Below are 26,029 nucleotides of genomic sequence, written 5' to 3' on the forward strand. Positions count from 1 at the left end.
TCTCAATATAAGGTCAGCGGAAGGAGCTGGTTTCCGTGTCCTTAAGGAGCTCCTAACCTTCTTTCTTACTCAACAACAGCTTGACCACCTAAGAAAGCATAATTAAAACTTGGGATAAATTAATGAAGAATGAATTAATGAGTTATGAAATGAATTATGAATGAGTTAATGAAATGAACTAATGAATGAATGAATGAAATGAAGAAATGAATATTCCCCAGAATCGGGACTTGACTCTGGAGAACAATATTAATTTCTTCATTTGGTTGCAATGATATATCAAAACTATACAATTTATTCACTGTTCATAGCTTTCTTTAACCCCATGGATTTTTTTTTATACTTAAACATTCCAGAGGAAAAATTAGCGGTATTTATAGCAACACTTCTACAACTTTTAATGTTTTTACTACTAAGCAATGTGTGATTCTGTGCAAAAAAAAAAAAGGTTCAGTACCATGTTATAATCCTGCAGGGCATTCAGCTATATTTTACGTAAATACAATACTCAAAAAGGAAGGTAAGCAATAGTCAAAGCATGAAATTATCTGATAAACTGAAGAATTAAGAAGAGACATGAAACACAAAACACAAGTTATATAAATAGCAGCTGAAGAATATGGGTACCTTTAGCCCATCAAATAACTGTAAGGCAGGGATATGCAGAGATCTCTTTGGGCAGTTTATTTTTAAAGTATGACATGTGTGATCTCACAAAATAATTGCCATGAAAGAAGGCATAGCTTGTTGCAGAACATTACCGTGATCAATTGTGAGACTCTCTGACCCTGGATTTTTTGCCTGTCTTTTAGACAGGTAGACACATTTCCAAACAGGACATTTGGGCTGCGATCATCCATCATTTGTGTTGTTTAAGTGAGCATTTCTTAAACTTTCTTCTCTCTGGACTTTAGATAGGCCCAGAGCCCTTCTTGTAAATGAAAATGCTAGAGATACACTTTGCTTTACAGCATGCCAACTAGTCACTTATTATGTTAGTTTTAATTAAAAGAATCTACTCTCAGATAAAGCAGGCGCCAAAATTGGTGTCTGGAAACAGACTGTTGCCCACAGGCACCACAATGCCTACTTCTGGTTTAAGAAATGCTGTTGGTAATGTTTGATGGTGTCACGTGTGTAGCTGGTATTATGAAAGAAATAAACTTACAAGTAAAGGGAAATTGCCTTATGGGAAGAACCGCTGAACAATTTAACCAGTTGTTCAACAAAGTTGGAGAAGCTTCTTAAATATAGCCAAGAAAATATTATACAGAAGAAAGTGTAAGCCGAAAGGCCAGGAGGTCCAAATAAGGCAGGACCTTCAAGAGTTACAATATTGCAAATTAATTTATTTATATAGCACCAGTTATGTACATAGATTTAACAAAGGATTGATTTAACAGCCCTCTATCCCAAAGACACAGTTTACACAAAGGCGCACCCCTGGAAAACAGAAAGGAGGTAAAGAAAAATGTGAAAGAATATGCCGTAATTTCTAGCCTCATCTACCAACTCAGATACACCAAATCAGTCAGCCAGTAGTAGAGAATGACATTTCCAAGCAATGAAAGGAAGGCACATTTTGCAGGAAAGACTCACCACCATTTTCTATCTGAGCTGATCTGGGAAGAAATACCATTTATTTTTTGCTTTCCTGACACAGACTTTGCATCTATAGAAGGGCCATTCCACTGAGATCGAACTGGTGCATCTTTTCACATTTATTAGCAATTTATGGTAAATAATTTATTCATTGAGATATAGACTTTTTCCCCCCAACCTAGAAAGCCAGATAAGTTAGCCACATGTCATATGGAAGCCTCCCAAGAAAAATGTAGCCACTGTTGTCCTCCATCAAACTTGGCCAAAGAAGGGAAGCTAATAATGAACAAATTTCAAATTTCTAAAACGGCCTAAAGATTTCATGCATGTCTTAAGCAGCTCCATTTCCTGTTAGACTGGATAAGGTCATCTTCCTCTTTCTCCACCTCGCCTTTACAAATTGCTGCCATGGGTTTATATCAGCTTTGAAGAAAGCATTAGAAAAGAGTGTCTACAATAATTTCCTTCACTTACTATGTCCTTCCTTTCCATCACTTTGCTTACAGCAGCTTCTCCCAACATGCCAACATCATTTCAAAGCTTTAGTATATACATTGATCGAGGACTGAACTTTTTGTATTTTGTCCATGAAGACTTGCCTATTAACTCATCAGTACAGATTTTCCAGATATTGTGTCAAACGTTAAACCAAAATAGACACATCACATATGTGCACATTATTTTCATTCCATTTCAAAATTCAGAGATTAAGTTCCTTGCATAGTGGCAGTACATTATTAATATTGGACATAGCACATAAATAATACTAGAATAAAAATAAAAAATAAAAATAGGCATGCCTTAATCCTTTAAATTTAGCTTAAATTTGGCTAGATTATATCCAATATACTGTATACTATAGCTATAAATTACCACAAAATTTGCTAAATTACTTTCTCACAACCCTTTACACTAACAAATTCTATCCTAGGCTAATTCCTGGGTTTAGCTGAACCACATGCCTTTTAAAAGTGTTTTCAAAGGATCCATAAGTTATGGAGATGTTTTCCTATTGGGCTGCTATATTGAAGTCTTAAATCATTTGAGCAATGTTATTACATCAAAGCTGAGGAAACAGAGCTGTACGAGATACATACAATATAACAGTCAGTTGTGGCAATGTGCAAATTTTATAGGACATCAAAGCTTTATGAAAAATTTTGTAAAATGAACCAAGAGTTAGGAAAAAAATAGATTCAGAAGTAGCAGATGTCTCTCATGTTGTAACCAATGTCTACAAATGGTTTGTGGAGCTGTTCTATGGAAATTGTACCTGCCCAAAGTAACTGAGTTTAGAATTAGCAATGAAAACATTTCTAGCTGTTTCATTTGTATAGAGAAACCATGTATTGTGTTACAAATTTTGAAAATGAAGGGAATGCCTTCTCTTTACAACTGGCTTCTGATAATATGAAATTTTCTGCAGATCTGTATTCTTTTCTACAGCACAATTTTTTTTCTTAGTGCAATCTTCCCTTATTAGGTTGTTCTGATCATTTCTCATCTGCTCATTCAACATTTTTTAAAACTATTTTTTTCAGCATATGTATAAATTCCATAGGTACGCCTGCACAAAAATCATAAATAATTAATACCAATTTCTGATAGCTTAATTTTTTTTAAAAAAAATAAGGTGCATCCATAATGAAAAATGTAGATTCACTTGATAGACATAATTTTTGTCTGTTAAGTATCCAAAATTATCTGGAAATTTACAAATCCTCTTTAATTATAGGTTACCCTTACATACTGCTTGTAAATTATTCTGTATAATATGTAATGTAATAATATATTTTCATCAAAATATGCAGAAAATGAGAGCATGCACATTTGGTAATAAGTCATAGCGATGCAAAAAATCCATTTGAAATCATTTGTAGTTACATTCTGTTTAGGTGGGAAACATACTGCTCTCTTTATGGCTACAATGTTTGATAACTAGAAAATACATTAAAAAGTAGCAAATGGGACTGAGAAGTATTCATAAATTTTTGCACTTAAAGGCATTTAAATATTTGATTCTACTGAATTATTCTGCTCTATTAATCACTTTGAATTGGTAAAAGTTTAAGAGCAGAATTCCAAATGAAAGTGGAATTTTAATTTACTGCAAAGAGTTTGTAAATTAATAGCAACACAAATAAGTCTTAGGTTAAAAACCATAACAAAGGAGTATATTCAGTTTTAAGATTAGACATTTTTAATTAGCGAATTCCTGAAATCATTAGAGAATTTCACTCTAGCTTGAAGTTTAGTTACTGTATTTAATGAAATTAATTTGTAATCAAATTCATATTACATGTTATTCTAGGATGAAACTAAATTAAGTATATAAGGATGCTGAAATAATGCTACGCATTGTGTAAAGGTTAGTTCCAGTGGAACTTTAATGAGGTAGTGGTCTGCCTTCTCAATTTTGATCTGAATTGTATTGTTAATTATTTGTCAGTCCCCAGTCTTAGGGAAAGTTATAGAGATGGTAATCACCTTTAGAAGGCCCTGGAAGAAATTGTCTGGATTTCTTTCAGTCAGGTTTGGGCACAATAAATTATATATATATATATATGTATCGGGTTAGGTATCATCACTGTGCTGATGAATGCCAGTTATTTATCTCAGCTTTTGATGCCATCAAAAATATGCATGTTTGTTTGTACATATGTATGTTTAAACTGATTTATATAGTCATTCACCTCACTAACGCAACTGCGGATGGCTAGTAAGTTTTAAAATACAATATAAAAATATCCATTGTGACCACAGCTGCCGAAGATATTACTTGATAAGATAGAAAAATGTGGGTTAGATAGCATCACCACCAGATGGATTCGTAGCTGGTTGACAGGCCGTACTCAGCGTGTGGTCCTCAATGGAACTGCATCTACATGGAAGGAAGTGTGTAGTGGGGTGCCCCAGGGCTGTTCTGGGCCCAGTGCTCTTCAACATCTTCATCAACGATTTGGATGAGGGGATAGATGGGGAACTCATCAAATTTGCAGATGATACCAAGCTGGCAGGAATAGCTAATACTCCAGAAGATAGGCTTAAAATACAGGAGGTTCTGGACAGACTCGAACACTGGGCGCTATCTAACAAAATGAAATTCAATGGTGAAAAAAGTAAGGTTCTACATTTAGGCAGAAAAAAATCAAATGCACAAATATAGCATAGGTGGTACCTTGCTCAATAGTAGTAACTGTGAGAGGGATCTCGGAGTCCTAGTGGACAATCACTTCAATATGAGCCAGCAGTGTGCTGCAGCTGCCAAAAAAGCCAACACAGTGCTAGGCTGCATTAACAGAGGGATAGAATCAAGATCATGTGAAGTACTAATACCACTTTACAATGCCTTGGTAAGGCCACACCTGGAATACTGCATCCAGTTTTGGTCACCACGATGTAAAAAAGATGTTGAGACTCTAGAAAGGGTACAGAGAAGAGCAACAAAGATGATTGGGGGACTGGAGGCTAAAACATATAGGGAACGGTTGCTGGAATTGGGTATGTCTAGTTTAATGAAGAGTAGGACGAGGGGTGACATGATAGCAGTGTTCAATATCTCTGGGGCTTCCACAAAGAAGAGGGAGTTAAGCTATGCTCCAAAGTACCTGAAAGCAGGACAAGAAGCAATGGATGGAAACTAGTGAAGGAGAGAAGCAACCTAGAACGAAGGAGAAACTTCCTGACAGAACAATTAACCAGTGGAACAACCTGCCTCCAGAAGTGGTGAATGCTCCAACACTGGAAGTTTTTAAGAAGAGACTGGACAGCCATTTGCCTGAAATGGTATAGGGTTTTCTGCCTGAGCAGGGAGTTGGACTAGATGACCTCCAAGGTCCCTTCCAACTACTTCTTCTTCTTCTTCTTCTTCTTCTTCTTCTTCTTCTTCTTCTTATTATTATTATTATTATTATTATTATTATTATTATTATTATTATTATTATTATTATTATTATTATTATTATCTAACAATATAAACTGTCCTATATTGTTCTGACCCCATGCCTGGGAAACAGAAAGATTTTCAAAGCTTTCCAATAGATGGTCGGAGTCAGGGCCAACCTATATGCGGACAGTATGTTCCAGAAGGCAGAAGCAGTTATGGATAAGCCATGCTTTCAGGGTCCTGCTATACAACAATCCCTGATTGTAAGGTTCAGAGCATGCCTATCCTGCCTGACCTAATGGATGGGTAGAAACACTGGAAGCAAAGCGGTCTTCAAATCTCTTGGTCCCATACCATCTAGGCTTTTATATGTAGTAACCAGCACCCTAGAAGCATATTGGGAGCCAATGCAGCTTGCAGAACAAAGGTGTAACATGGTGTAATTTGACACACGGTCATAGAATGGCACATTCATAATTGTCCATGCAACCACATTTGGGACCAATTAGTTTCTGGATGTTCTTCATGGGCAGCTTCATGTAATTCACTTGGAAAGGGACCAAGATATGAGTGACCAGACCCAGTGCCTCTTGATTCAGGAGGGGTTCAATTAAAGCAGTTCAAATCCCTCCTCTCCCCACCTCCCCCGGGCCATGACTATTCCCTACTTTTCAAACAGGACTTGTGAGCCAGGACAACCTTGAAATTGTATACTGGTTCTGTCTGGAGTATTGCAACCCTATCCTTAACTACTGTAAATATAGCAATTGATCAAATTCAAGAGATCCTAAAATTCAAAGCCATTCCATTTTGCTAGGGTTAAATTGAAGCCTGTTCTTCCAGATCTCCATAGCCTCCAGGCACTGGAACTGAACCTTTACAGCAGAGGTGTCCATACGTGGCAACTTTCAGACTTGTGGTCTTCAGTTCCCAGAATTCTGGGAGTTGAAATCCACAAATCTTAAAGTTGCCAAAGTTGAACACTTCTGCTTTACGGCATAATGTGGCTGGCACAGGACAGACATATAGCAGAGCATTAACATATTGATGATACCTTACCTACCACCCTTCATGTAGATGTGAGGAGTCAATCTCTAAAGCATCCAACACAAGAGACCCATGGAGCAGATGTGTCCTCCCCATCAACATCAGCTGGGACTGACTTTAAAGGAGAAGCAACCTAATATTGTGTTCCCAACTCCTAACCCTTGGAGCCAGAGAGATGTCTGTTGGCATCAAAACACATTGAGATCAAAGAGAGTGAAGATAGCTGCACTCTCCCCATCCTGCTCCTTCCATTGGTCATCCATAAGTGTGATCAATGCTATTTTATTCCCATACTGTGGCTTGAAACCAAATTGAAATTGGTTTGGATAATCTGCTTCATCCATTGACCTCTGAATCTGCAAGGTAGCCACCTTCTCAACAACTTTCCCTAAAAAGGGAAGGTTAATGACAGAACCGTTATCCAAAATGTGTCTACAGTCTAGAGATGGCTTCTGAAGAAAATGATGGCGGAACCCTCCCTCCAGAATGAAATCACATCACCTAGACTCAAGCACATGTCTTCTGGACAGCCTTGACTAGTTAGGAGGTATATTAATCCAATATCAAGGTGACTAAGGGTACCACCCCAAGAAATTGCATCTAGGTGGCTAAAGTTACAGCCCCTGAGCTAGGATGTCGTTAATTCAACTCTACAGAGTCTGTACCAAAGTCAGAGTTCAATGTGAAGTGAATTTTCAATATGTGGATGCAGTGGGGGGTCTGAGAATCAAACAAGCTTAGGCTCAACACTAGAAAGGCCAAGTAACTGTGGATTTTGGGACTACCAGGCTTCAGATTTTGTTAGTTCAAGATGAAGATGTAATACCCAAGACAGAATTGGTGCAGAATTCAAGAGTCCTATATATGCCTAGCTCTTCCTGGTAGGCCTCTGTGCAAAAATAATATTGTGCCTGTTCCTGGATTGGGGGATTATATTGTCATTCACATCTTCAGTAGCTCTCATTTGGTCTATTGCAACATGCTGTGTATGAGGCTGTCCGGAACTCAGAAGAACAATTATTTATGAGTACATCTCTGTACATCCATGTAACACTGCTACAATGTGAACTGCACTATTTACCAATGAGGTTATACAGCATTTAACTCAAGTTTGCATTTTTAGTATTCTGAGTGAATTATGCTCTCAATAGAAAATTGTGCTTTCAAAACCTATTTTTTCACTCTTAATGTATAGTTAGTTAACCCTAAGGTTAAATTACATGCATGATCAGAAATTCCTAATCAACAAATTTACATGTTTTTCCATGTGTATATAGCCACAGTGGGGGGAGGGGGGGAAGTGTCCCTGCACTGTAAAGAAACCTAATTACTATTATTTGTTTAAGGTTCCAACAAAAATAGTTAAGCCCACACATTGTTTAAATTAGAAGGTAAAATCCCACTGGTGTCAGTGGGAAGAAGGCAAGGTGGTGTGTGACTTATGATGGCAAATGAGACCAGAATTTTTGTTGCTGAACAATGCAGCTGTAAAGTATGACATCACTTAGGGATGGTAATGCCCACAGTCACAGTTGATGTCATTAACTGAATCCCATGATCATTAAGCGAGGCAACTTCCTGCCAGTTCCCACAACCAGTCAGTGGGAAATCTGGCAGGAAATTGTAAGCCTCAGGACTGCAGCCTATAGAAAGGAGCAAGAGTTATGTGCAAGGATGTGGGGAATGGTTGGGGAACAATGCACGGGTGTGTGACAGGAACCCCGTAAGTTGGATGTGTGCAAGAGGCACAGTGCTGATCATGAGGGTGCATGGGGTGCATCCAATGAGAATCACACAAGGGTGCATGGGTGGAGACTTGCCCCACTGACTTGTGACCCTCCCTGCCAACTTTCCCACTGGCTTTCTAAGGAAAATGGCAGGGCAGCTTGCAAATAGCAATTATGTGATCACAGAGTGCTTGGCAAACCGTTGTAAGTGTGAACAGGTTGCTAAGTACCGAGATTACTATCATAAGAACACAAATGGATGGGCTAAGATAGTCAGAACTCTACGGACTGGTTGAGAACTACTTTTTTAGTGGTTAAAGTGCTGCAACAGGATCAGAGAACTCCATATAGTATTCATATTCACCATCCACGAGCTGCAGTGGGTGACTTTGGAACAAACATTCACAAATTTGCTGGTGTGGATTCAGAGGAATGTGATGCATATCACCTTGAATTCCTGGAAAAAAATGTGGGTCTTAAGCAATAAAATTTTCACTGGCACCAAAAAATAGACTGGGAGAATTTATAGAATCTTCCACAGTCTTTGTTTTGCTTCTCCCTTTCCTACTGGGACTGCTTAGTTTTATCAACTTGATTTGGATTTGAAAATGTCTTCTAAAAAACTTTATGTCACAAATGATTTTATTTTTGTGTGCCACAAGACTCTTTGGTATTATCTCACATGTATTCTAAAGCCTCAACTTACCTGCCTGAGCATGGTTCCTCTTCTACATATAATTTAGCATTGTATTTTCCCGACAGAAATAGTCTCTAAATAGGATTATAGTCTGAAGTGAAATGAAGCCAGATTTAATAATAAATTAGAGAAGCATCATGATCAGTGCTTGACAGTTTCCTCACTGGGAGTTTTGAAAGGCATTTTTAGGCATAGGGGCTGGGTGATCTTGCACCCCAGCTGCGTCCCACAACCTAAATGCCTAATCATAATTTAATTGCTATGCTCTCTAGGGATGAATGGAACAAATGTAGGAAGCATTAAACTGGCAAAACCTATTACCTGAAAAATACCCATTAGGGACCTGACTCCTGAGGCAATTGGAAACTATTTGAACCAAGATCTATAGTCCAGGTTATAAATCCCAGGTTACTTCAAAAATGATTGTGTAATTCTTGGGTTGTAAATATTAGAATGCATGGTCCTCACTTACCTGTTTAAGAAAACCATCTGATGGTTGCAGTTACAGTGGCCAAACTCCAGAAGCCAGTGATCTACTGAACAATTCTGGGCCCACTGCAAGCAACACCCACGTCTTCCATTTAACAAAATAAAAAATATATACACAGGAATAGAGGAAGTGGCTTTTGTATTCTTTTTATTCCTCAATTTAAAATGGCTAGTCATAATAAAAATAAAAGTGTGGCTTAACCGAGGCCACAGTTTAGATATTGCCATAGAGAAAGATTCAGTAGAGACTTAGGCTGTTGAATTCTTGGATTGCTGATTTCTATCTACTGCCATGGGCTTTTACACATGATGAGAGATTTTTGGCATATGAAAAAATATTGCTTTTTGGTTAGTTTTTTTCCTCTCTTCTTTCTCTTGCCCAGTTTGGGAATAAAGAACTGTGACATCACAAGAAATTCATATGGAGCATTTTATAAAAGCAAGGTTAAAAAAAACACAGGAAACCACTCGGAGGATTTACCTAATGCAAATAGTATCTCCACACAAGGGACTCAGGCCCACTGCTACCCTTTCCATTTAGCACCTCAATCCAAGGCTGCAATGATACACAATGAGTATTTCACATGCTTCCTGGTTTATAGAGAACAGCGTTTTCTCTCTGGGAATCATTCTGAAAGAGATCTGTCTGGACATTGAAAAAGTAAACCCAAATACTCCCCTTAGTTTTCCTAAACCCTCCAAGACTTTCAAGAAAAAAAATACTTGTGGGAAAATGTTCAACAGCAAAACCCAAAGATAATAGAAGTGGTGCCTTTGTATGCTCCCTCCTGGAATTAATCCTCCTGCTCATGCTTGGCCAGAGGCAGAAATAACCAGGCCAGATCCAACGTGGCAACTGGCATTTCTTCAGCCCTATCGGGGTAGTGGTTTTGCAGTGGTTTTCGCTGAAAGTAAACCAAATGGCTATTCTGCTCTATCCCACCAGATTCTCCTGAATATGGTTTACACATGGTTTCCTCAGGCCCAGCTGATGAAGTATGACCAGGCTTACCTCCCTTACTTATGGGTAGATATAATTTCTTCTTCTTTTTATATTTATATATTTATAGATATTTATATATACACACACCCAGTAACTCAGAAGAGGAAAAATATAGAATCCGTAGCAATAATAAAAAAATTTAAAAATGATCAACCCCATACCGCACTAGGCGAGCGATTGCACAAGGTCCACAATAAACTGTTCTGTTGGTAGCAGGACAGGCTACAGCCTGCACTTTTCTTCCGTACGAGGAGGCTGACACCAAGTCCTCCCCTTCGCTCTCGGCAATGTGCTACAAACTGCAGTCTCCTTTTGGCTGAGAGGGAAGAGCGCAGGCTGTGGAGGTGAGCAAGGCCGAGATCCCATTGTAGTGTTTAGAAACTCTCTCAAATAGTTTTAAGTTTCAAGGGTAATTGTCCTCTCTGTTCTCCCCACCCACCAAAACCTGGATTTCTTTCTTTCTTTTTTAAAAAAGTCCACGCATCTGATGGAGCGACCGTTTGGAAAGAGGAGCAGATGGTGGGGAGATTGGCTCCTCATACAGAAATCTCGTACGTGGTCCCACCCACTCCGGAGACTTTCTTGACTCCTCCTCGAGTGGGACTGTTGAGAGGTGGCTGGCCAGGGATGGGCGAGGTTGAGCCCAGAGTCCTGGGCTGTCCGTTAGACTTGCTGCAAGAGGGTCTCATCTGCACCTCGTCTCTGGGAAAAGGAAGGACACAAGGGCATCAGGAAGTGAGCACTCATTCAATGGAAATGGAAATGGGAGGACGCCTCACAGGTAGCTTAAGGGAAGGAAAATTTGGAATGCAGATCGGCATTGCCTGGGATGCAAAGGGAAAACTAACCGCACTGGATTGTCAGCCCAGAGAAACTTGACAAGGCCATACAAATATTTTAGTCTCTTAGGAGGATGAAGTTAAACACAGGATTCTACCCACTGGGAACCATACGGAAGGGATAAACGAAAGTGTACTACAGACCAAGAAAGGGTTGCAGGAAAGGGCACGGATATCAAAAGGACGAGACTTCTTATAACCTGTTCCACCTGCTTATTGATATGGCCTCAAAAATATCGTAAGCACCCACAAGAAACAGGGGAACACAGAAAAGTAGGAACATGAATTATATCGCACAGAGTGTTTTTACATATGAGGTAGTAATCGGGCAGGCAATATAAAGTCTCAAGGATCTCATATGAAAGCCAATGACCATCTCACAGACCACACAGCTGACACAAAGGGATGTGACACTATGCAATGCACCCTGCATTACAGAACTAAGGGTGAGGAAATGGATTGGTTCACACACTGGAGAACGGGAAGGAAAAGGGAGGGAAGGAAGGGACAGACGAGAGCAGACACTATTTGTAGATCACTGCCAGCTGTTTCTTTCAGATGTTGCCGGAAGGAATCACAATTATCTTGGAATCCTTGGCCAGAGCAGTGAAGGGGCAGATCTAAATGTGGTTCATCCTCCACTAGGTCAAGGAACACTTAAAAGAACGAGACAAGTGTCACTTGTACTTACTTTGGTGCCAGTAAAGGCTGCAAGGCCACCTCCTCAGTCTCTGGAACGATAGCCTGAGGCGACTGTTTTTGGCTGCTGTAAGACATAGATTTGCCCATGTGGGAGGATGAAAGCTGCTCTGGTGAGCCCAGCATGCGCACTCTAAGTGCATGTGGTGATTCTGGTTTGCCAAAGCGAGGTGCCACTGGGCGGGTGAGTGGGTTTTTGCCCAAAGGTGAACGTTTTGAATCGTCCGAAGAGGAACTCGTTTGTGGGGCATTGCTGGACCCTGGGGTGGACTGTATCCCAGAGTCCCCTAGGCCTGTGTCTTCCTCTTGGGCCAGGGGCGGCGGCACAGATGACTGCTGCAGCAACTTCTCCCGTTCTTGCATGGAAGCCACAATATGCCGCGAAAGATTGTCATAGCGGACGGGTGAAGAATCACAAGGTTGCTGGTGTTTGGGCGAACCAGAGCTTGGAAAACGACTGTGCAAGTCAGCCTCCCGCTGTTGAGCAATACGGGCTGAAAGAAAAGGAGACGTGTATCCCATGAGCGGGTCTGGCTCTGAACTTGCCTGCACTGACTCAAAATCATGGCTATCGGACGGTGTGAGAAGACTGTCGTATGACAAGCTCCCGTTGCGTGTCTGGTTCACCAAGCTCTTGTAAGATGTGGAAGTAGTGCCTTCGGAGCGGATGGACTGAAGATGGCCCATTTCAAAGCCCGTGCCTTGCGCTGACTTGAGGCTGGAGGAGCGGGAACCAGTGGATAGAGGATCAAAATGGAAACTCTTGCCAAAAGTAGGTGATCGAAAACTTTCTGGTTCCAGACATGGTTCTGAACGGCAGCTGGGGTATCGGCTGCTTTCAGCAATAGATTTTGGCTCCTTCAGACTGTCTCCTCGATTTAGCTGTTAGAGGGAGTAAAAGATACAGGAGTCACTCGATAGCTTCCTAAGCTGTGCATAAGAAATAAAAATAAAGTGTGCCCTCTCCTTCTTCAAGGCATCCTACAGGCCTATTAGAAGGAAAATAAATTTCCATACAGAAATTGAAAATTTGCAAGCTACTCAAGTTACACGTTATAATTCACTTACTGAAAGTCAACATAATGCAACAGAATCCTGAATATGAATCTAGAATACACATATTTAAATTCTACCTCAGATATAAATGCCTTCGATGAGATGGATTCGGTTATATTTCTAAACTGAGTATTTAATCAATTCATAGGGTATCAAAATTTTATGTTAAACAAGAATACAATAAACTAAAAAAAACCTGTTAAATACGTAATAAATCATACAAAACCTTAAAATATTTCAAATGTTCTCTCTCAGGCACACACATAGAAGGAACTGCCAGCTTTACATAGCTAGTCTGAAAATGAGACATCCTACCTATATTGCCCTTTGGGTGGGGGAGAAGGTGGAAGAAAAGGGATGAGTGAACAACAGGGGAGCAAAACTATGGAAAAATATAATACACTCTGGCTGCTGCAGCCCCTAATTTGGCTTCTGATGCAATCATGGTTAACATAAATTCAAAATTGAGCAGGCAGTGATTCTATGGTTGACAGCAGCTGAAAGTTTGTTAGATTTCTTTGGATTTGGATTTCTATCCCACTTTCATTTAGAAGCTTGAGGTGATATACCGTGTGTGTGTGTGTGTGTGTGTGTGTGTGTGTGTGTGTGTGTGTGTATCAGTGGCTCAGTGGGTTAGGACGCTGAGCTTGTCGATCAGAAGATTGGCAGTTTGGCGGGTCGAATCCCGAGTGCCGCGTAACAGAGTGAACGCCTGATACTCGTCCCAGCTTCTGCCAACCTAGCAGTTCGAAAGCACGTAAAAAATGCAAGTAGAAACATAGGGACCACTCCGGTGGGAAGGTAACAGCGTTCCGTGCGCCTTTGGCGTCCAGTCATGCCGGCCACATGACCACGGAGACGTCCTCGGACAAGCGCTGGCTCTTCGGCTTTGAAACGGAGATGAGCACCGGCCCCTAGAGTCGGAAACGACTAGCACGCATGTGCGGGGGAATATATATATATATATATATATATATATATATATATATATATATATATATATATATATATATATATATATATATATATATATATATATATATATATATATATATATATAAGGTAAAACCATATATATATAATTAGAATTTCCTTTTGACTCGCAGGAGTTCACTATAAAAAGATCAGCGTTTAACAATATCACAATATTTCTGCTATTTTTTTATGCACGTTAATACAATTAACCCTCTTAAAGTTACTTATATATATAAAACACTCTGGGCAGTTTAGGTCTCACACAAGATATCGCAAACTAAAAATAGGAATGAGTGATGGTAATAGCTTCCCCATTGACTTTACTTGTCAAAAGGATGCAAAAAGTGATCACGTGATACCAGGACACTGCAACTGTCATAAATGTCAGTGATCAAGCGCCTGAATTTCGATTACGTGACTACGGGGATGATGCAATGGTCATAAATGTCAACAATGGACACAACTCACTCTTTTCAGGGCCGTTGTAACTTTGAACAGCTTCGGATGGGAAGAGTTCGATCCTGTGACTCCGGGTGAAGTGGACAAGATCATGGGGAAACTAAGTGCCGCCACATGTTTGTTGGACCCGTGTCCCTCCTGGCTAGTCTATGCATCTCGGGAGGTTACACGAGGCTGGCTCCTAGCAGTTATCAATGCCTCACTGAGTGAGGGGTACTTCCCTGCCGCCTTGAAAGAGGCGGTGGTAAGGCCCCTCCTCAAGAAACCGGCACTGGACCCAGCTGTTTTAAACAACTTCCGTCCTGTCTCCAACCTTCGCTTCCTTGCGAAGGTCGTTGAGAGCGTGGTGGCACGACAGCTCCCTTTGAACCTGGAGGAAGCTGAATATCTAGATCCGTACCAATCGGGTTTCAGACCCGGGCACAGCACGGAGACGGCATTGGTCGCACTGGTGAATGATCTCTGGCGGGCCCGAGATAGAGGTTATTCCTCTGTCCTGGTCCTATTAGATCTATCAGCGGCTTTTGATACCATCGACCATGGTATCTTATTGCGTCGTCTTGAGGGGCTGGGAGTGGGAGGCACCGTTTTGCGGTGGTTCTGACCGTTCGCAGACGGTGTTGGCAGGAGGGTAGAGGTCAAGCCCTAGGCCTCTTAATTGTGGAGTGCCTCAGGGTTCGGTGCTCTCGCCCCTCCTGTTCAACATCTATATGAAGCCGCTGGGAGAGATCATCCGTAGCTTCGGGGTGAAATATAATCAATATGCTGATGATACCCAGCTATTCATCTCCACCCCGAACCAACCCAGTGATGCCCTCGATGTGATGTCCCGTTGCCTGGAAGCGGTACAGATTTGGATGGGAGAAAACAGGCTTCGACTCAACCCGGCCAAGACTGAGTGGCTGTACATACCGTCATCTCGTTTAGTCCAAGAGGTTCCATCTCTGACTATAGGAGGAGAGATGTTACCTCCCATTGATAGAGCACGCAATCTGGGCGTCCTCCTAGATTCGCGACTCAGTTTCGAAGATCATATTGGAGCCGTGGCTAGGGGGGCATTTGCACAGATTCGTCTTATATACCAATTGCGCCCCTTTTTGGACCGAGATGCCCTACGTACAGTCACCCACGCACTCGTTACCTCCCGTATTGATTACTGTAATGCTCTCTACATGGGGCTGCCCTTGAAGACCACCCGGAGGCTTCAGCTGGTGCAGAATGCAGCTGCACGGGTTGTGATGGGAGCTCCCCGATACTCCCATATTACACCCCTCCTGCGTGAGCTGCATTGGCTACCAGTTACCCTCCGGGTGAGATTTAAGGTGCTGGTACTTACCTTTAAAGCCCTACATGGCTTAGGTCCGGGATACTTGCAGGACCATCTGCTGCCGGGAACAAATTCCCATCGTCCAGTACGCTCACACAGAGAAGGCCTCCTCAGGGTACCGTCAGCTAGGCAATGTCGGTTGGCGACCCCCAGGGGGAGGGCCTTCTCTGTGGGAGCGCCAGCCCTATGGAATCAGCTCCCCCCTGAGCTTCGGATGGCCCAAAACCTCCAATCCTTTCGCCGCGGCCTCAAAACACTCCTGTTCCACCAGGCTGACCTGGACTGACAGGCATTTTAATTAATTTATATTTAGAATTTTTAATTTATTTTTTAAAATTCTCTAATTTTAATTTATTGCACAGATGTTCTCAATTTTATTTTTATCTTGATTTCTGTACTTATTATATGTTTTGTTGTTAGCCGCCCTGAGTCCTTCGGGAGATAGGGCGGGATATAAATCCCATAAATAAATAAATAAATAAATAAATAAATAAATAAATAAATAAATAAATAAATAAATAAATAAATAAATAAATAAATAGTTGTAAGTTGCGGACTACCTGTAAATATTATTTTAGAGTTGTGTATTTCTGGCATAAGAGTAATTATTTTATAGAGTAGCAATGAGCGAAAGAATCTCTGGAAAATTTTCATTAATGTTCTTCCAAATCAAATGATTAAACAAGTCTACTTTTCGGTTCTAATTAGATTAACAGTCCTGTTCTGAAATAAAAATTATATTTATATTTGCAAAGTATTCCCCTGTATATTATTCAACAGATGACCCATCATTTTGTCATTGCTCCAATTAGTAGGTCTCAGAGTTCTAGTAAAAACTAAGGCAGGTCCAACAAGTCTACCAACCCTCCCTTAGTAAAATATTACATCAATCCAATTAAGGCATTATAGTCTCAAACCAAATTCTTCCCCTTTCAACACCTCCCCCTGCGTGTTCATCTACTGTGGTCTATTCTTCTTGCTGAGCAAGCTTATTTACCTTGGCACTGGTGGAGTGAGGCATTGCAGCTGGAGCACTCCTGCTACTGTACCCCGGTTGATACTTATACATAGTTGGAGTAGGAGGGCTGTCCTTACTTAGCAAACCGCTATCTGTAAAGAGAAAGGGGAAAAAAACAGGGTGGCTGTCATAAATAGTTTGCTTCAGTGTCGCCCTGGGGGGTCTCCTTGAATCCTTGCCTCAAGTCCCATGGATAGCAGATGACTCAACTGTGAGAACCAAGTGACAGGAGTCTGTCCTGAAGGTTAAGGAATCAACCAGAACTATAAAACAGGCATAAAGGGGGGAGGAGATAAAAACAGTGCAACAGGAATGAATGTTTTCCTTTCTATGAGATCGCACCATAGATCGCAATTATAATGCAAATGCAATACATTTTCAAAGAAAGGGGAAAAAAACTACAAATCAAGTGCTTGAAAACTGAAAAAATACAACAGATATAATTTTTACACACACACAAACACACACACAGGAGAGAGAGAGAGAGAGAGAGAGAGAGAGAGAGAGAGAGAGAGAGAGAGAGAGAGAGAGAGAGAGAGAGAGAGAGAGAGAGAGAGAGAGAGTGTTTGGGTTATATAAATGTATTAAATGTATTAGAAATATATGTTTATGTATTATGTCCTTGAATATTATTTTCTCTCTGTCTCTGTCTTTCTCTCCCCCCCCCCGCAGGTTTTCAGCACTGCTGGATGGGAGGCAGTAGCACCGATCTAAGAACTCAAATGGAAACCTGCAAAACAAAGTGCCAAACACATCTACACATATTTTCTTATCTGTTATAAAACACACAGATGTATAATATAGCCCAAATAACAACAAAGATCATATCTTCCATTTACTACAACAATTGAGCCTGGAATTTCCTTTTTAAGTTATGTAAAGTAATGTAAATTTTTTGTCATAAATCAAGTCACCACATGACTGCACTTGATTTTACAGCTGTTTTTACGACAGTCGCTAAACGAATCACATGGTTATTAAGCGAATCGTGAGGTTGCAAGTATGAACCCAGATCGCCCAATGGGTGTTTATGATGGAAAATGGTAAAAAAATGTCACAAAATGCAATGTGAACATGGGATCCTGAACATGTCATAAATGTGAACTGGTTGACCAGTGCCCAGCAATGCAATCATGTGACTGCAAGGGTGGCGCAACAGTCACAGCTTTGAGGACAGATCTTAATTAACACACATATGTGTATGCATGTGTGAATGTGGGTGTATTCTTCTTTTGAGAGTGGCCATCAGGATTTCATTTTAATGTGTGCCATTGTGTGTACAGAAAAATGATAATAAAGGTTATTTTGTCTCATCAGACCTTGCCTCAACAGCATCATCAGCTGACCTACTAATTACTTCAAAATTAACCATTACATTTTAGTTTAACAGCCACAAGCACGGCTATCGGGTTTTGCAGCGATGCAGAGACCGACATTATTTCCCTGATACAGACAATCAGACAGGCACATAACTGTGTCTCTCAAGCAAATCCCTCTTACCCTCATTGGTGGCCAGGGTTAAATGTGTCCTCAGTCCTGTGTAGCGGCTGAGATCTGGTTTGGGTGGCGGTGGCGGTTCAGCATCAGCAGACTGGCTCTCTGTTATCTCAAGGCTTCCTTTGGACTGCAGAGAAAAAAGCAAAGCACACTGGTACAATCGGAAGAATGGCAGGCATCAATCTTATGAATGCTGCCTTTGGTTGGATAAAGGTGGAAATGACCAATTACTCCTCCAGCATTTCCACAAATGTTCTTGTAAACTGAACATGTTTCAGTTGCTGGATGAGAAGTGAAAAGCAAAAACTCAATGATCAAAGACACAACTTTTATGTTGTGTTGGTTACACAGGAGGGAAATGTAAGTTCAAGTTCAATTCCTGGAGAAGCAGAAACAAGGAGTGATGTTACTAAGGAACAATGCCTGAGGTAATCACTTGATACCTACTTACGCTGCCCAAACCCTGAGAATAATTTGAAGCCACTGTTTATGCAGCACTTTCATGTCCTCCTCACCTTTGTTCTCTTCAGTTCAGCCTGGATACCATTGTCCATTATCGTAATAGCAACCTGTCCATCTGATATTTCTGGCCGTAAGAATGGAGGCATCACTAATATAGTCTGTTCTCCCTTTGGCCGCCCAAGATACCTAGTGAATAGTGAAAAGGGATTAAGTCAAGTATAGTAAGAGAGTGCTTATAGTACATTATTTATTTACCTGGCTTGGCAAGGCAGTATAATGTCAGAATAAGGTTTGAGATACGTACACTTTGCAATTTGAAGACATTTGTGTACCGGCAGTCCTCAAGATATGACCGGTTATTTAACAACTATTCAGAGTTACGACAGCCACCATAAAATATGCCCACCCCAGTGCTTTTTGAGAGTTTCTGGCAAAAAACTGCTCCTTTTGGGAGAATGGGTTCACACTTGGCATCAGCTACCCAAGCCCTGCTGTGCACGCTCCACACCTCACCAGCCACCTGCAGAAAACCCTCGCTCCCTCTTCTACCCAATAGCAGCTCTTATCTACCTGCCAGCCTGCTTGCCAACCACCTGCCACTTACAATTTCCTCTTGGCTTCCTGACTGACTTAATTGTTCGAAGCTGGCAGCAGGTCGTGAGAAGAGATTCATTTACAAGACCCATGATCCTTGTTTAATGATGTTGACAGGACTGTAGGGATTGCCATTGCTAAGTGATATGGTCATGTGATATTGCCTTTATGACCATATCACTTAGTGACAGAAATTTCAGTACAACTGCTATGGTAACTTGAGGGCTACCTATAATATTATTTTAAAGATGTAGAAAAATGATAATAATTTATTAAATCTATATGCTGCCAGATTATTAGTTGTTCTGGATGGTTTACAGTTATTTATTTTTTTAAAAAAAATAATAATACAAAAGCACAAAAACAAAGGAACCAAGGTGACAAAAAACCCCTCAAACTCAAAACTAAACTTGGCAGTTTCTAGAAGTAACTAGAAGTAATGAAGAAAGTAACAAATAAAATGGCTGCTCTATAAAGTTACTTTGCAATTCCAATGAAGGAGTAACATTCAAACACAGGATTACACAACAGGAATTGTATTCTAACCTTTTATCCCTCCTTCCTTTTTTATTGATTTTAAGGAAACAAATTGCTTTTGTGCACAATAGTTTTATTTCAATATAATTTTATAAATGTGAAGAAATGCATACACAGAACTTTGGTAATGCTAGCCAGAGAAATGTAGCACCTGTAGATTCTGATTCATTACAAAAGTAGGTAGGTTGGGTGCAGAAAAATAATCTAAATACAGCTGCATAGTTAAGCAACAGAAACATATGCCTACAGAAAGCTGCACTGTCCTAATATATTTCAGATCGTGACAGAGGGTGAAAGGGAAATTTGGCTCTATGGTAACTCATAGTCTTCCTCTTTAATCATGCACAAAATAATAACGTCACATATTTTTAATTTGGAGCTATTTAGTGTTCCTTATTTATCTAAAGTGAGAGCCAGTTAATGCAGAGGTGAAGGCATCAGGTGAGAAACTGGGAGTTCTAGTCCCATCTTAGGCATGAGTTGGTGATCTTGGGCCGGTCATTTTCTCCCAGCCCTAAGAAGCAGTGGCAAACAATTCTGAAAGCCCTTGCCAAGAAAACTACAGAGACTTGTCCAGACAGTCTGAGAATTGGACAGGACCGAATGGAAGAAGAAAAAAATCAAAGTAGGGATAATCAATATAAATCCAAAAGACATTTTCCCCAAAGAAGTAGAATGTTTGGAGCAGCAATAACATCTTCTGCTCCAGAAAAGTCTTAGTTTAGATGACCAAAGTCAGAATTTAATTATATGTCTTAATTTGGAAAACAGGCCACAGGCACTTTAAAGGAGATCACTCAGTCAGCCTTTGTACCGAATTAATACTCCTACATCTTTACATACTGATCAGCACGCACCCTTTGCAATCTACAAGGGAGAGGAAAAACACAGCTGCTCTGTCAAACAACAGTTCTCCTAATTTAGGGAAACAAACACGATGTGATAGGCATTGCTAACACTTGGTGGGATAAAGCTTGTGATTCATACACAACATTGGAAAGGTGTAATTTATTGAAAAGAAACAGAATGAATAGAAAGGGTGAGGGCGTTGCACTGTACAGGAAGAAAAAAAATACATTGAACAAAAATTCAGCAGAGAATGGAAATCCTATAAAAAAAATATCTTGGGTAACAAGAAAAAAAGAGAAAGGAAAGGGATACCATTGTGGGAGTTTTTCACAGACCACCTGGGCAGGAGAAGACATCAATGAGGCCTTTCCGCAGCAGATGATCAGTTTTTCACGAAGCCACGCAACAGGGATAATGGGGGATATCAATTAGGCCCAATAAATTATGGTTACCTCCCGCCGATAACTTTGTCAGAAAGTGGAAGAAAGAGCAAGCTGGTCTGTTATTGTGGATTTAATTATTACCAAGAGGAAGAATTGGTTGAAAAGATTAAGGTAGCTGACATCTCTTGGGAAAATAAAGATGTTATCCTTTATTTGTGATAACCAGAAAAAGAAAGAACTAACAAGAGTCAGACTGCACCCTGCACCTGAGTAGAACCAATTTTGATGAATTCTAAGGGAAGGTGGATGGGAGACAAATGGCACCAGGAAGGGTGGGAAACTCTACAACGGGGGGTGTCAAACTGCCGGCCCGTGCTGACCCCAGCTCTGGCAATGCAAAAAAAAAAAAAAAAGTCGTGATTTTATGTCGCAACACGTCACATGATGCGGCAAGTTTGACAGCTGTGCTCTACAACATATAATATTGAGGGCACAACTGCAAACCAACTCTACAACAACAGAGAAAAACAAGATTCTAAAGATATATGGTGGATATCTGCAGAGCTCTCAAGCGCTGACAGGAAAAAAGGAGATGTTCAGCAAACGAAAGGAGGGAAACTTTAGCAAAGAAGGAATATACATAGCCTCATGTCAGTCCTTCAGAATGGTACAGGTCAGGAGAAAGACTCCAGAAGGACTACTGGAATTTTATTGTTGCAGGGCACAATAAAAACAAAATCTGGAAAACTTGCCCGACTTTCTCTCTTTCCCCTTATTACACCAAAGGCTTTCAAGATGGAGAAATCTTTTGAGTTTCTTTCGCACTTCCTCCTTTCTTTCAGAACTAAACTGATATTTACTTAACCACTTAAGGATACCTTCTTCATGGTTACTTCTGTACTCTTCTGTATTTCTAGAAAGTTGGAACACTGTCAGAAGGCTAAAGCTCAGAACGATCTGAGAATTGAGACACATTCCCAAAAAAACCCAAAAGGACCCTTTTATACATGTTAGAAATAAAATGTAGGTCTATATAATGAGAAAGTTATGAATCAGCAATAAAGGATGGTGACAAAATCCTCACCTGTCTACTTTCTGAAATGAAATTAAGCCATATCTAACCGCTATCATGCCACTGCAGACATGGCAGAATTGCAGCTTAAGAGAGAATAGAATGCAGGAGAGAGTAAGGAAGACCTTAACAAAAAAAATAAATGAATTGAAGTTTCCAAGGCCAGATGGATTACATTCCGGGGTGTTAAAGAAATTACAGGTAGTTCTCGATTTATGACTGCGACTGAGTCCAAAATTTATGTAGGTAATGAGACAGTTAAGTGAGTTTGGTCCCATTTTACAACCTTTCTTGCCAGCATTGTTAAATGAATCACCCCAGTTGCTAAGTTAGTAACACAGTTAAGTGAATCTGGCTTCCCCATTGACTTTGGTTGTCAAAAGGTCACAAAAGATGAACACATGACCCCGGGACACTGCAACTGTCATAAATACATGCCAGTTGCCAAGCGCCCGAATTTTCATTACATGACCACGGGAATGCTGCAACAGTCGTAAGTGAGAAAAATGGTCATGTCACATTTTTCAGTGCCACTGTAACTTCAAAATGGTCACTAAACTGGTATAAGCCAAGGACTACCTGTAGTGCGATGACTGCAAAACCATTTTCAACTCCTGGATGACCAGTGAAGTTCCAGAAAAAACCAAATGTTGTTCCCCATTTCAAAAAAGGAGGAAGCAGACAAACTTGTCAATTTTAGCTTTGCAGGTTGCCTTGGGGACCAGATGGGGGTATTCCAGGTTGGAGGTGGCTGCTAGATTGAGGGCAGACTCCACTCCCCCCCCCCATTCTCGTACTTACTACTATCCTTTTTTTTTGCTTATCATATTATTATTATTATTTAAACTTATATACCGCCCCGCCCAGGGCGGTTCACAAGGCGATTAAAACAATATAACAATACAAAAGTTAATAACAAATTAAAATAAATTAAATTATTCTTAATTAAAATCTAAAACCCTTAACTCTAATTAAAAACCCAATTGCAATAGGTTAAAAATTAAAAGTTCTCAGTCCTGGCCGGAAAGCTCAAAGAGCCAGGTCTTCAGGTCCCGGCGGAACGAACGAAAATCTGGGGCAGTCAATATTGATGTATTATTCTCATTTTTTTCTTTGTCATTGTTTAACGTTCTATTAATTTTACTTCTGTGTACCTTTTTATTATTGTAAGCCACCTAGAGTAGGGGTAGGCAACCTCGGCTCTTTTATGACTCATGGACTTCCAACTTCCAGAATTCCAGAGTCAGCTGACTTAGGAATTCTGGGAGTTGAAGTCCATGAGTTGAAGTCCATGAAGTCTGTTAGAATATGTTGTTGAAAAAATGGTTTGTTTAACAGAGTATTATTAATACACAGTGGAAGTTGTACTGGGACTTTTAGGCAAACAGTAATGCACTAACACGAGTTTTATAACTTATTTTTACTCAGACAACAAAAAGAAACACAGTAAGAAATAGTCCAAGTATCAATCCAGTATCATGCACATAAAAGTCAGTCCATAAAAAACATAGTATCAAAATACAAAAGCTGCTTACCAATATCAAAAACAATATACACTGTAGCAAGCAGTTGATTCTTGAGAGAATAAATATCAAGTTAGCAAACAAGAGAACAAGAGGTATCCAAGCACTAACATCAAACACATATACAAGAGCAACTACGTGTAACATCTAACTCTCTTTTATGTGGAATAATTACAGCCACACCCTTAGGCCGTTTAACTCCTTAAAGGTGCTTTTACTCCATTATATAATATTGTCACCCAAATCAAGTTTAATCTCTAACAATCTCCCCTTTTGGGTGGCATATTATACATATATTTTTACAATCTCAAATTACACATATCACAAACAGATTTATGCTTTATAGCACCCTGAGCTTTAGTAAACTGGTCAGCAATATTATCTTCAGTTGCACAATATTCCAGTTTAATCAAATTATCTTTAACACATTGTCTGACATTTAGATACCGTAGATCCGTATGTTTTGATCTAGTTTTCACTGCAGCATTAGTTGCTAATTTTATAGCTGCTTGATTGTCTTCATACACTTTTATTGGTTCATTACAATTTAAACCCATATCAAACAATAATTGTTTCCATACCAATAGCTCAGTACATAATAAAGATAAACAAGAAAATTCGGATTCAGTTGTTGATAAGCTTATATGCTTCTGTCTGTTAGACCTCCATCCTACTAAAGCGTTTCCCAATAATACAACCAATCCTGAAGTGGATTTCCTGGTTACAGTATCAGATGCAAAACTAGCATCTGCAAATGCTTTTAGTTCCAATTCCTTTGTTGGCTCTAGATATAGAGAATAATGTATGGTGTGCTTCAAATATCTTAAAACTCTTTTCGCACCTTGCCAACATCTGGTTGTAGGATTCTCACAATATCTAGCTAAATGATTAACTGTAAATGCTATGTCAGGTCTTGACCAGTTACATAAATACATCAAGCTGCCTATTAATGATTGATATATCTTTTTATCAAAGACATTGCTGTTATCTGCTGAACTCTCAAAACCTTGAACCATAGGTGTTTTTACTGGTTTACAGTTTTCCATATTATAACGTTTCAGCAAACCATTAATTTTCTTAGCTTGAGACAGTTTAAATCCTTTACTAGTCCTGACAATATCCAGCCCTAGATAATGACTAATAGCTCCTAGATCTTTTACTCTAAATTTTCTTTTTAACCCTGAAATTATTCTTTCAGTTTCTGTTTCATCTTTTGCTATAATAGCAATATCATCAGTGAATAATAATAACAATGATAATTCACTATTTTGCTGTTTTATAAATAAACAAGGATCTGCAATACTAGCTTTAAATCCCAAACTATTTAACTCTTTTACTAAACATCTATTCCACTCATAACCTGACTGTTTTAAACCATACAAACTCTTATTCAGTTTCCAACAGTACCCTACCTTACTTTCTATTCCTGATGGAACTTTCATATATATATCATGGTTTAATGTTGCATGCAAATAAGCAGTTTCAATATCTACATGTTTTATACTATAATTCTTATTTGCTGCCCAAACTAAAGCAGCCCTAAGAGTGGAAGCTCTTAACGTTGGGGAAAATACTTCATCATAATCACTATTATTCTGTGCAAATCCTTGAGCAACTAATCTTGCTTTATGTATTACCTCTCCTGTAACACTTTCTTTCAGTTTAAAAACCCATTTACATCCAATTAACTTTTCTGTTTTAGGTATTTTAACCTCTTGATAAACATTAAGATCTTGCAAAGATTTTGTTTCTTTATCCATAGCTACTTTCCAATTCTTTCTTTCATTCTCAGGATACATTTTTATTTCTTCAACATTAGAAGGTTCAATGTCTATTTGACAAATTAAACCTGCCTCAAAACGATCAGGCTGTCGTCTTTCCCTGTTAGACCTTCTGAGAATTATTGGACTTATAGGTACATTTACATTATTATCTTCTTCCTCTCCTGTCTCCACTATCAGTGGTTCTTGTTTGATCTCTCTAGCAGGTTCCTCCTCTTCTTTATCACTTTCATTTGAGGAGTTAGTTAAATCTTGTTGAGGAATATATACAATATCTTCTACCCTTTCCCAGCCTGACTGTTCTTGAAAAACAGCGCTAGAACTACAATAAATGTTTTTAGTACCTTTCTCCCAGAACCGATAAGACTTATGGTTTAACTCATAGCCAACAAAAAATAATTGTTTAGCTCTATGTTCTCCTTTATTTCTTATTGAACTTGGAATATGTACCCAAGCAGGTGTCCCAAATGTGTGAATATAACTAAGATTTGGTTTTCTCTTATACCA

General features: G+C 39.7%; 1 protein-coding gene across 3 annotated transcripts in view; it reads right to left on the reverse strand.

The window, feature by feature from the left end:
• Positions 1–9,570: 9,570 nt before the first annotated feature.
• The window catches only part of ZDHHC5 (zDHHC palmitoyltransferase 5), a 54,242-nt gene continuing 37,783 nt past the window's right edge, over positions 9,571–26,029 (reverse strand). For all 3 annotated transcript variants that reach the window (XM_081314749.1, XM_081314748.1, XM_081314747.1), the window contains 5 exons: positions 18,837–18,969; positions 18,325–18,448; positions 16,804–16,916; positions 11,982–12,871; positions 9,571–11,153 (listed from right to left, as the gene is read on the reverse strand). In XM_081314749.1, the coding sequence (XP_081170875.1) occupies positions 10,988–11,153; positions 11,982–12,871; positions 16,804–16,916; positions 18,325–18,448; positions 18,837–18,969 (1,426 nt within the window). In that variant the 3' untranslated portion in view covers positions 9,571–10,987. The remainder of the gene's footprint in view (positions 11,154–11,981; positions 12,872–16,803; positions 16,917–18,324; positions 18,449–18,836; positions 18,970–26,029) is intronic.

This window comes from Vipera berus, assembly GCF_964194415.1.
Source record: "Vipera berus genome assembly, chromosome: 1".
NCBI classification, from domain to species: Eukaryota; Metazoa; Chordata; class Lepidosauria; order Squamata; family Viperidae; genus Vipera; species Vipera berus.